This window comes from Orcinus orca, chromosome 6, assembly GCF_937001465.1.
Source record: "Orcinus orca chromosome 6, mOrcOrc1.1, whole genome shotgun sequence".
NCBI classification, from domain to species: domain Eukaryota; kingdom Metazoa; phylum Chordata; class Mammalia; order Artiodactyla; family Delphinidae; genus Orcinus; species Orcinus orca.
In genome coordinates, this window is record NC_064564.1 from 83,856,936 (window position 1) to 83,869,757 (window position 12,822).

Below are 12,822 nucleotides of genomic sequence, written 5' to 3' on the forward strand. Positions count from 1 at the left end.
TTTATAAATAAATAATAATAGTTTATTATAATCATTTTACCTTCCCCACTTTTTCCCACTGGAGCTGATGGAGTCGGGCCTGGAGAAGTGGCAGGTAGAGGAATATGGTCTCAGATTTAATATTGGCCACATAGACTGTCCAAAGGGGAAGCAAAGCCAGTAGAACTCATCACTGAAGTTTAATCTGAACCATGAGGATAAGCCATGCTTTCACATGACCCATTAAAGAGAAGCATAAGGAGGAGTAAGATTAAGAAGGGTTTTATGGCCCCGAAGAAACCTTCATCACAAAGAGCGGAACTACTCAGTATGAATCTGCATTAGGCTAGGAATGAAAGCAGATTTTATTCTTTTTTATCTTGATCCTCCTGTTTTGTTCTCCTCCATCCCTCATTCAACTCTCAAATCTCAAATATTGAATGATATTAAGGATTTATTACTAACTTTTTAAGTGATAAAGGTATTGTGATTATGTGTTTAAATAAGATCCTTTAAAGAGATATATTAAACTGTTTGCAAAAAAAATTATATAATGTGAGAAATTTGCTTAAAATAAAAGGGAGGACAGGGGAAGAGGAGGTTTGGGACAAAATAAAACTGGCCACGAATTGATAATTGGTGAAGCTGGGTGATGGGCACATAGGCGTTCATTATAGTATTTATATACATTAAATGTGTTTGAAATTTTTCATAATAAGGATTTTTAAATCTCATTTTCTGAGAATGGTCCCAGTTAGATCTTCTCCTCCTGCCTTCATACTCTTGTCTCCAAAGACTTTCTATCAGTGACTCAAAGATGAGACCTAAAATTTTCTAGCGGTGGGGATGGGTTGCTTTGAGCAATTCATACCTTGTGATAAAGGGCACAGGTTTGAAGACCCCTGAGTAGACTTAGAAGTGGTTCACAATAACATCATACATGTCTTCTCTGCAGGTATGTGGGCATGTGATGCTGGTGGAATGTAAAATTGTACAGCCACTTTGGAAAGCATTTGGCAGTTTTTTGGAGAGTTGGGCATTTGTCTCAAATGACAGGATTTCCTCCTTTTCATGGCTGAATAATGTTCCACTGTAGTGTGTGTGTGTGTGTGTGTGTGTGTGTGTGTGTGTGTGTGTGTGTGTCACATTTTCTTTATCCATTCATCTGTTGATAGACACTTAGGTTATTTCCCTGTCTTGGCTATTGTAAATAATGCTGCAGTGAACATGGGGTGGAGATATCTCTTTAAGAGAGTCATTTAATTTCCTTTGGACATATACCCAGAAGTGGATTATATAGTAGTTCTATTTTTAATTTTCTGAGGAACCTCCATGTTGTTTTCCAAAGAGCTGTACCAATTTACATGCCCACCAAGAGCATCACATGATGATTAGTGATGTTGAGTATCTTTTCATGTACTTATTGGCCATTTGAATATCTTCCTTGGAAAAATGTCTGTTCAAGACCTTTTCCCATTTTTTAATTGAATTTTTTTTTTGCTATTGAGTTATTTCCTTATATATTTTGGATATTAACTCCTTATCAGATATGTGGTTTGCAAGTATCTTCTCCTGTTCCACTGATTGCCTTTCTATCTCGTTGATTGTTTCTTCTGCTGTACAAAAGCTTTTTAGTTTGATGTAATCCCACTTGTTTATTTGTGCTTTTGTTGCTTGTGCTTTGGGTGCCATATCTATAAAGTCATTGCCAAGACGGCTGTCAAGGAACTTTTTCTCTATGTTTCTATGTTTTCTTCTAGGAGTTTTATGATCTCAGGTTTTACACTTAAGTCTTTAATTCATATCAAGTTAATTTTTTTTTTTTTTTTTTGCGGTACGTGGGCCTGTCACTGTTGTGGCCTCTCCCGTTGCGGAGCACAGGCTCTGGACGTGCAGGATCAGTGGCCATGGTTCATGGGCCCAGCCACTCTGCGGTATGTGGGATCTTCCCGGACCAGGGCACGATCCCGTGTCCCCTGCATTGGCAGGCGGACTCTCAACCACTGCACCACCAGGGAAGCCCCATATCAAGTTAATTTTTGTGAGTGGTATAAGATAGGGGTCCAGTTTCATTATTTTGCATGTGAATATCAAGTTTTCCCAACACCATTTGCCTCCCTTGTCAAATATTAGTTGACCATATATGCATGGGTTTATTTCTGGGCTCACATTTCTGTTGCATTGGTCTATATGTCTGTTTTTATACCAGTACCATACTGTTTTGATTACTATAGCTTTGTAATATAGTTTGAAATCAGGAAATGAGATGCACCCACCTTGCTTCTTTCTCAAGACTGCTTTGGCTGTTTGAGGTCTTTCATGGTTCCATACAAGTTTTAGGATTTTTTTTCTATTTCTATAAAAAATGCCATTGAAATCTTGATAGGGATTGCATTGACTCTATAGATAGCATGGGTAGTATAGACATTTTAACATTGCTTAACTCTTCCAATCCGTGAATATATCTTTCCATTTACTTGTCTTCTTCAGTTTCTTTCATTAATGTCTAAATCCCACTTGATTATGGTGTATGATCCTTTTAATACGCTGTTGAATTTGGTTTGCTATTGAGAAATTTTGTATTCATCAGGGGTATTGGCCTGTAGTTTTCTTTTCTTATAGTGTCCTTCTCTGGCTTTGGTACCAGAGTAATGCTGGCTTTGTAAAATGAGTTCAGGATTATTATCCCCTCCTCCCCAAAGTTCTTTTCTAAACAGATTTTCTCGAATCTGTCTTCTTTCTTTGCATCCTTTCCCCTCCATGCCCTTTTCTCTCAACCTAATGATAAGAAAGTTGGGGTTATCGAGAACAATAATCTTGGTTCGGTAAAAAGGTGCCATCTTTAATCTGAACATTGCCTCCAGGCTGATTCATTTTATTCAGCTGAAAAGAATTATTGGGCCTTGTTTGCTTAAGATCTCAATCTTGTCTCTTTTTTCCTCTTTGGTGTCTAAAAGTAATATGCTTTTCCAGTCCTTTGATGACCCAGATTTCACGCTATTCCTTTTCATTTCTGCTTAAAATTGGCCAGTTATTCCCCTATTTCAACTCTTTCTTTTGTTAAAGTCAGCCAACACACACTAATATTCTAATTCTAACCATTTCCCTTAGAGCTCTAGCCTCAGTAGGCACATGGTCTGTCTTCCAGTTTTACCATATTCTTTACTGTAAACATGATTGCCATCTTGTCAGCCTTTTATATCCATTTCCTTACCACCCACCCACCCCCAGCTGCTAAGCCAACGCCACACATTTTAGATTTGTTTTTAAAGCAGAACCTCACTCACTTCAGTAATGGAGTAATTAAGAGATTGGGTTCTGGAACTAGTTCAAGACCTGTCCATCCTAGTTAGTAGCTAAATGACTTTAGGCAAAATACTTTCCCATTCTTAATATCAAGTTTCTTGTCTGTTATTACAAGACGGGTATTATAAATATTAAATTAAATAATACAGGTAGAGTACTTAGCACAATTATTGGCACTTAATTAATATTTACTATATTTTAGTTACTATTATCTCCTGTCAAAATCCCAAGGATGGCTCCTGTTGGGCTTTCTTTTCTGTCCTGTGTACTACTGCCTAGAGACTGTGAGCGTCAGGGCACCCCTGCCCTCCAAGAAAAGAGAGAGGCTTTGTTGAGAGATAGGCTCCAAACGGTAGAACTGAAGCAGCACGTCTTGGATGAAATGTTAATTTAATTCTTTTTTTGATTTCTAGATTTTTCTGTTTTTAGGCAGCATGTGTTTTGTCCTAGCAGTTGGTCATTGCATTTGGGAAAGCAACAAAGGCTACTACTTCCAGGATTTTCTGCCATGGAAAGAATATGTTTCTTCATCAGCTGTCTCTGCCGTCCTTATATTCTGGTCCTACTTCATTATTCTCAACACCGTGGTGCCTATTTCCCTCTACGTCAGGTAGGCTTCTTTGACCACTGGGGGACAAGCTGACTTCATACTTCCTACTTAATTCCCCAACTAGACTGTGAACTTTCAGAAAGCATAGATTCTGTGCTCTTTAACCCTTTACTTTGCACAGTGCCTGGTGCACAAAACACTCTGAGACATATCTAGAGACTGCATAAATGTTTTCTATATCCAGAATACCATCCTTGATACTATGTGGGTTATACAAAAGAAAATTATCCCAACCCTCAAATAGTTTATAATGTACATGACTAAATAAGACAAACAAACACATGAAATAATTAGAAAAAAATGCACACAAATTTGGTGATGCTAAAGCACAATCTAGGCAGTCCCTAGTTTATCAGTGAGACAGAGTCCATTCATTTGTAAATCAGTTAATTCAGAACTCAGAATGAGTTTTCCCATAGAAACAATGTGGCAAATGGTAGATAGGTGTAATTGTGACTTAAGTTCTGGTTCCTAAAAGTTGGAGAAGATGAAGGATGTTTCCTTCCCCTTTTCATGAGCACCTTGAACAAAAACTTGAAATATAGGTAAAATAAGTCTTTACTGTACTCTGATCTGCTTTTTCTATTTTCAACATTCCCTTTCACATACACACACACAAACACATTTTTTGCATCGTTCTTTTCAGGTTTCCTAAACCCTGCACTGTGGCATCCCAACCCCAAAAGCACCCAATATAACTAAATTATCTTACTAATTTAATAAATATTTATTGAACACCTACTATGTGCCAAGCACTATATTAGGTGCCAGAGAAAGAAACATGAATAATAAGACAACCCTTCCTCTAGATAAACTTACAACATAGACATGGAAACAGATACTTAAGTAAATAATTAAGGTACAATATGAAGAATGATGTAATAGAAATGTATATGTGAATGCTATGGGAGCCTAGAAAAGGAATAGGTTGGTTCTCCCTGTAGAGGCTTAGGATTTACAGAAAAAAGTAATAATCAAACTGATATTTGAGAAAAGAGTAGAATTTACCAAGCAGAAAATAGGAAAAGAATATTACAAGCAGAAAGACCAGTATGTACAAAGGTTTGGAGGTTTTTAAAAGCTTGATCTGGTCGTAGAACAGTGAGTAGCCTAGACTAAGGTGTTGGATGGTAATTTAGGATTAGATTCAGGAGAGCCTTGAATGCCAGGCCAAGGAGTTTGGGTTTTATCCTAAAAGCAGCAGAGATCTTTCCAAGGAAAGAAATAATATCATTAAATGTCTGGGTTTAGAGAGATTGCTATGGTGACTGGTATGGTGAAGGACGGGAGAGGTCAAGACTCAACACATGAGGACTAATAAAGTCAATAATGTGGGCCTGATCACCTCTTCCCTCACCTCAAACAAAAAATCCATGTTGCTCAATGCAGTTGTCTCAGACAGGGATTACTAATGAAGCAGTCTAAACTGCCACAAACTAAATATGAATGATGATAGGAAGGAAGCCACTTAAAAGTCTCCACTTTTAAAATGAAGACGCTTGTTAACCATAAAGAATCTATATGCATGTTATTTGGAACAGAAGTGGAATGTGACAAACACAATTGGGAAAACTCGGATAAAATGAAGAGGAGGCTATTCTAGGGAAAAGCTACCCCACAGGCAGGCTGGATCTGCCTAGAAATTTATCAGAGGGTCGTCAGCTCCTGTAAGCTGTTTCTGAGTCTCACAGATCTTTCCCTTCTGAAACAAAGTGCTATTTCAAGTCTGAAGATTCTCTCTCTTCCCCACCAATGAGTTTACATGACAGCAGCAATAACTCTCTGATTAAGCCTAGGCTACGTTTTATAAATTAGCTCTTAACTCTGGCAGGCCTTGCATTATTGCAGAATTTCAAAAATTTTGGAAGAAAGGCTGTAAAGGGAGTATGCCTCAGCAAAGTTAATCAGTATGTCTGGTAATCAAGTAAAGCCTTGAGTGATAATGGTCAAAGTCAGAATTACAATGGGTTGGCTAGTACGAAGGGTCCTTCAAGATTGTAGGTTCCCAAGGAGGATATTCTGATTTTCATTTCTACCACCGGACTGGTAGGAAGGAAACCAGGATGATGAATTTGCTTGCCCTGCTTTGACCCAGGACCCTTCTTTTCTTGCTTTCTCCTTAGTGTTGAGATAATAAGATTGGGCAACAGTTTCTATATCAACTGGGATCGGAGGATGTTTTATGAACTAAAGAACACACCAGCACGGGCTTGTACCACCACCCTTAATGAGGAGCTCGGCCAGGTCAAATACGTGTTCTCCGACAAAACAGGGACCCTGACTCAGAACATCATGATTTTCAACAAGTGTTCTATTAATGGGAAATTCTATGGTATGCATATTTTTCTGCTTTCCCTGAGTCTTGGGGAAATATAACTTTGCAGATTGTTCTCAAGAATGATCTATCTCTAAATCTATATGCCTCTAAATTCACATTTACTTCTTAGTCTCACAACCTGCCCTGTTCACTAAGCAAAGCTCACCTAGCCCATTCAGTTCTAACCAAAAGCATTTATTTAGCACCTTTTAGATGCAATCCATTGTGTTGGATGTTGAAAATATGAAGATGTATAAGAATTAATCTCCGTCCTCAAGGAATTCCCAATGTCTGGGCAATGTTAGTTACTCTCACATTAAATCAGATGGTGCAACCAGCATATTTCTGAAGCTGCTATTCTTCTGATTCCCCCTCAGACCAATAAACACTCTAGAAAGAAGCCATCAAAGGGTATTCAGAGTTTGATGTGTCTCCCATGCCCAGTTATTCATTTATTTCCTGCCTTAGGCATAAGCTTGTTTTTGTGATAGTGTTAAGTCCTTATATGTGTGAACATTCATGCCCACTGCACTAACTAGCTAAGGAAGGCAATCACATCTAAAAAGATAGACCACATGGGGTGTTTCTCTGGGATTATGAAAAAACTTTGAAACTAGGAAGATGTGATAGTTGCAAAACCTTGTGAATGCACTAAATGCCCCTGAATTGTACACTTTAACATGGTTACTTGTATGTTATATGAATTTCACCTCAAAGAAATTTTAAGTTAAATTTTAAAAATAAAAAAATTAAAGTTAAAATTTTAAAAAAAGCTAGAGCACTCTAATATTTTCTATTACCCCTGCCAAACAAGTTTTCACACGTATAAACTCTGAAAGCTTATTTTTGGATGGTTGATTTGGGTGAGGATCTTAATTTTCTTACTCATTGTATGACCTGACCATATACTGGGTAAGGGTAAGGATAAGGTTGAAAAGGGTCATGGGTGTTTCTACGCTTGTCATCAGACTGTCTTCCACCCCCATTCTGTCTATGCTGTATGCTGGCCAAGAATACTAAACATTCCAGCACTACTTTCACATATCCTCTGGGTAACTTTTCTGATTGAAAGGCTTCCGGAGGTACGAAGTCTCTCATAAATGACTAGCCTCCAGCCTCAACTCACTCACACTTAAGGAGAAGAATTGCACCCCAAGCAGCATTATTCTTACCATTGGCTTGAGGAAGGGAGCTCATAGGGCACTGAGAGCTAGGTGGCCTGAGGGGATTCGAGGAGCTTAACTGCAAGTCTAGGATGATAGAATCAGAGGGAATAAGCTTTTAAAAATCCTCCTTTAAATTACCATATGACCCAGTAATTCCATTCCAAGGTATATACCAAAAAAAAGAAAAGAAAAGAAAAAGAAAACAGAGATTTAAACAGATAGATGTATGCCAGTGTTCATTGCAGCATTATTCACCATAGACCAAAGGTAGAAACAACCCATGTGTCCCTCAACAGATGAATGGGTAAACTAACGGTGGTATATCCATGTAATGGAATACTCAGACATAAAAAATAATGAAGTTCTGACACATGCTACAACATGGATGATTCTTGAAAACATTATGCTAAGTGAAATATACCAGACACAATAGGAAATATTGTATCATTCTACTTATATGAAATATCTAGAATAGGCAAATTCATAGAGACAGAAAGCAGATTAGAGGTTACCAGGGGCTGGGAATAGGGAAGGGTAAGGAGTTTTTGTTTAGGATGATGAAAAAGTTTGGGAAATATATAATGGTGATGGTTGTACAACATTGTGAATGATGTTAATGCCACTGAATTGTTCGCTAAAAATGGTTAAAATGAAAAATTTTATGTTATACATATTTTACCACAATAAAAAAATATAAACCCTTCTTTAAAACCCTTGCCAAATGTGTATTCTATTTACTTACCAACAGGTGTTGTCTATGACAAGAATGGACAGAGGGTAGAAGTCTCGGAGGTGAGTGATTACAGCGCCCTGTGAAATGCATGTGGGACCTGAGTGAGGCTGCGCCGCACAGCAGCATCTTTAACACAGATTGGGATTCCCTTAGCCCCTGAAATATTACAGCTGTTATTGGCCCCATAATATCAGAAAGTATTATATAAATGAACTCTGTTTATTTGAGGGTATTTGGGTTTGTGTTTTTAAATGAAAATAGCTTATTATAAGAAGGTGATTATATATAAATAATATATAAATTTTTTTAAAGTAAGGAAATGTCTGAAGAAACCAGCAAAGGGATGAAACCTTGAGCTCATAAAAATGATCTAGGAGAGCAAATGAATAGTGGTTTAAGATACTTTTTTGGAAGACATTACATTACTTGAGAATAAATTCTAATTCTACATATGAATATTATTTGTTTTCTGAATAGTGCTATTAAAATTTCTTTTAAACACAAATAACTTAATTAAAAATGAAAACAGCTTTATTGGCTTTTTCTATTTAAAAAATTATCTGTGCTCATGATAAAAAAAAATTCAAACAATATAGAAATGTATGAAGAAGAAAATTAAAATCATTCAGTCCCATTTAGATAACCAGTGTATAATCTGGGAATATTTATCCTTTCAGATGTTTTTCATATGTATATATACACACATATACACCTAGGTCTAGTAGGTAGGTAGGTATGTAGGAAGGAAGGATGGATGGATGGATCGTAGCATGCATGCTATTTTCAGCCTCCTTTTATTCACTTGACACTATATTGTGGCCCTCCGTCCGTGTCAGTATATTTAGGTCTACATCATCATTTTGAATGGCTGTCGTAGCCAATTACATTGATGTATCTTAATTGAGTTAGCCAATCCCCTATTTTTATTCTGTTGTCTTTTGCTATTATAAATAGCATTATGATAAGCATCCAGGTACATACATTTTTGTCTCCTCTTCTGAAAATTATTTCCTTAGAATAAAGTCCTGGAAGTAAAATTAGTTGGTCAAAGGGTGGCTAGATTTTTAATGCACTTAATAGTGCCATACTGCTCTCTGGATAGACTGCATCAATTTATAATCCCACCAAAAAAATATGAGAATTCCTCTTTTCCCATACTGTATCCTTGTCAGTACTGGGTATTAATATTTCAATCTTTGGAAATTTAATTGTGAAAATCATATCTCATTTAATTTACCTTTCTTTGATTACTAATCAGATTGAATCATTTTATGTGCTTATTTTCCTTTCTCTTCCCAATCACTTTATTGCCCATTTATACTTCTTTTGTGAATTGCCTGTTCACATTCTTTGTCCTTTTTTTCTTATTTCAAGGGGCTCCTTATATAGTAAAAATACCAACTTTTCCTTCATCTGGCACATACGTTACAATTATTTTTTTCCATTTTTGTTTTTTGGCTTTTGTTTAAAGTTTTTTGTTTAGAAGTTTTTAATTTATGTAATTAATTCTATCAGTCTTTCTCCTTTATAGCTTGAGGATTTATGACATACTCAATAGTCCTAACCCACACAATTGTAAGAATATTTTCCTTTTCATTCTTCCTGTCTCTGGCTGGTTCAATTTTACTGTTTTTTCCAGTATTGGATCTCAACTTTTGTTTATGGGTTTGATTTTAAGCATCCCTTCATAGGGCTTCTTCCATTACATTCAGGATACTACTCACCCTATCGCTTTCCTACTAGAACCAATTCCAAACCTTTAGCCACTTGACTTACGTACTAAACAGGTAACTCCAGCTCCCAACTACTGCCTAACCCTTATCCATCCAGAGAGATTGGAAATGGGGAATAAAATCAGTATTTGCCTTAAATCCTCTTCCAGGGACTTTGCTAATGACCTTGGCAATATAAACAAAGTTATAGCTTCTAGGGAGTAAATTGTTACCCTGGAGTTACCTTTCTCTTCCTCCTCCTTTTGCTACTGATCGACCATAACACATTTTCCTCTGGATCCCTGGAATCTTTGTTCTCTTGTAAGCAAATACCCACAGCCTTATCTTTTCATAAAAATGCTTTCTTCTCTCTACCTTGATTGAAAGATGACTTTCCCGGAGGATATCCCTTTTCCTCCATCTCTCGTACTCCGCATACCAAAAGTCCAAAGGTATTGTCCTCATTATCCTGTGCCACTTTTCTTTTTTTTTTTTTTTTTTTTTTTGGCTGCCTTGGGTCTTCATTGCTGCGCATGGGCTTTCTATAGCTGCAGCGAGTGGGGGCTACTCTTTGTTGCAGTGCACGGGCTTCTCATTGCGGTAGCTTCTCTTGTTGCAGAGCACAGGTTCTAGGAGCACAGGCTTCAGTAGTTGTGGCACATAGGCTCAGTAGTTGTGGCTCACGGGCTCTAGAGCACAGGGTCAGTAGTTGTGGTGCACAGGCTTAGTTGCTCCGTGGCATGTGGGATCTTCCCGGACCAGGGCTTGAACCCGTGTCCCCTGCATTGGCAGGCAGATTCTTAACCACTGTGCCACCAGGGAAGCCCATCCTGTGCCACTTTTAAACTATTACTTTTTCTCCCTCATATAATATTTCTTCCTGTGATGCTTATGACTTCTAGCTATATTCCTTTTTCTTCTTGTTGTTGACATTTACAAATCTTCTGGCTTCTCCACTTCATTCACTGAGGACCTTGAAACCTTAGCTCATATTTCCCCTCTCTACCCAATCCCTGCTATCATCTTGGGTGGTATTGGCTTATTTACGGATGATCTAGCAACATAGATGCTTTCAGATGTCTAAAAGAATATATCTTTCAAATGACTTTTTGGACTCAAAAAAACCTATATCATCCATTTCTATGTTATCATGTCACCATCCAGAAGTGTACTACTCTGAAATTGTAAACTCCTTTGTCATGATCTCTGATCACAAACCTTATTTTTCCAGTTCTCTTGATACTTGATTCCTAGTATACCTGCTTTCTTATCAAAGGAAGATTTACAAACTCTCTGTTCTCCTTTTTCTCTATCAATCCCTTGTGACTTTACTTCCTGTCCTATCTTGCCCCCCATCTGTACCCAAGATCATAAGCATCTTCAATACCTTACTAGTTCTCCCTTTTTTTTCCCCTCTCTGATCGCCCAACAAATCTCAACCTTGAATTAACCAAGCCATCTACCATTCTCTGTTTCTAATCTCAGAATGCCAAGCACTTTTTGGGGATCACAAGCCATTACAAATTCAGAGACTCCAAACTCTTCTGGGCTTCCGGTGCCACTTGGATAATTTTTTAATCTATTTATGGTGAGCTTAATTCTTAATTTTCCATATTAGCTATTCCAAAATTCACCACTCTTGGGCCTTCTACCACATCCCACTCCCTTCTCCCCAGTGTGCAATAGATGATATTGTTTTCTACTTTGCTGAGAAAAATCCAAACTATCAGCTAAGTACCCTTTTCTGTACAAATATCAGAACCCACCTTTACCTCCTTTCCTTCAGTCTCAACAAAAGGTATAACTTTTTCTTTCAATACTAATCTCTTCATATATTCTGATTCCATGCCTTTCTACTTCTTCAGGAACCTCAGTCAATGCTGTATTCTCTGTTTCTTAATATCTGAAACTTATCCCATTATATGATTCTTTCCCCTCAGCTCAAATCTATCCCTTCTTTAAAAAAACAAAAAAACACTTACTACATACATACAATGGAATATTATTCAGCAATAAAAAGAAATGAGCTATTAAGCCACGCACACACATATACACAGAAAAGGGAAGAACTTTAAATGCATATTGCTAAGTGAAAGAAGCCAATATGAAAAGGCTGTGTACTGTATGATTCTAACTGTATGATATTCTAGAAAAGGTAGCAGTTGCCAGGGGTTTGGGGAGGGGTGGAGAGAAGGATGAAGCACAGGAGATTTTTAGGGCAGTGAATCTATTCTGTGTGATACTGTCATGGTGGATTCATTACATTATGCATTTGTCAAAAACCACAGAATTGTACAAAGCAGAGTGAACTCTAGTGTAAACTATGGACTTCAGTTAATAATAATGTATCAATATTGGTTCATCAATTGTAACAGATGTACCATACTAATGTAAGGTGAAAATAGGGGGAAATGTGGAGTGGAAAGAAGAAAGGAAATATATAGGAACTCTCTGTACTTTCTGCTCAATTTTTTTTTATGAACGTAAGACTGCTCTAAAAAATATAGTATTAAGTTAAAATAAAATAAATGTGTTAAAGTAACCCTTAGCCCATTAACCAGAGGTAACCACTACTAATAAATGTTTATATCTTATTTTATTCATTTTTTAAAGCAGTTAGAGCTTTGCCTTCATCCTGCATTACCCTCTGACTCCATCAGTCAGTCCAAAATGTTCAACCATATGTCAGACTCTGAATAAATGTTAAAGGTTCAAGGAAAACAAAGGAAATTTGTTCCCTACCTTCAGAGTTGGCAGACTAGAGGAAAAGTGTATAAGGAAATAGACAATTACAGCAGTCTTTATAACTCCTCACCTTTTATTCATTCCTCATTCTACCCTATATAATTAGACTCTGTCCTATCATGTCCACTGAAACTAGCCAAGATCACTAATGACTACCTTGTTGTTAAGTCCTTACCCAATTTCTCTGCAGATTTTAACACTTAAAACTCCACTTTTTATTAAAGCTCTCTTGTCCCTTGGCTTCTGTTAAGTAA

At 37.2% G+C, this 12,822-nt stretch overlaps 1 protein-coding gene across 3 annotated transcripts in view; it reads left to right on the forward strand.

The window, feature by feature from the left end:
- Positions 1 to 12,822, forward strand: part of LOC101278894 (phospholipid-transporting ATPase FetA-like) — a 94,372-nt gene that overhangs the window by 59,186 nt on the left and 22,364 nt on the right. For all 3 annotated transcript variants that reach the window (XM_049710749.1, XM_004271519.3, XM_033431072.2), the window contains 3 exons: positions 3,699 to 3,895; positions 6,019 to 6,227; positions 8,127 to 8,170. In XM_049710749.1, the coding sequence (XP_049566706.1) occupies positions 3,699 to 3,895; positions 6,019 to 6,227; positions 8,127 to 8,170 (450 nt within the window). The remainder of the gene's footprint in view (positions 1 to 3,698; positions 3,896 to 6,018; positions 6,228 to 8,126; positions 8,171 to 12,822) is intronic.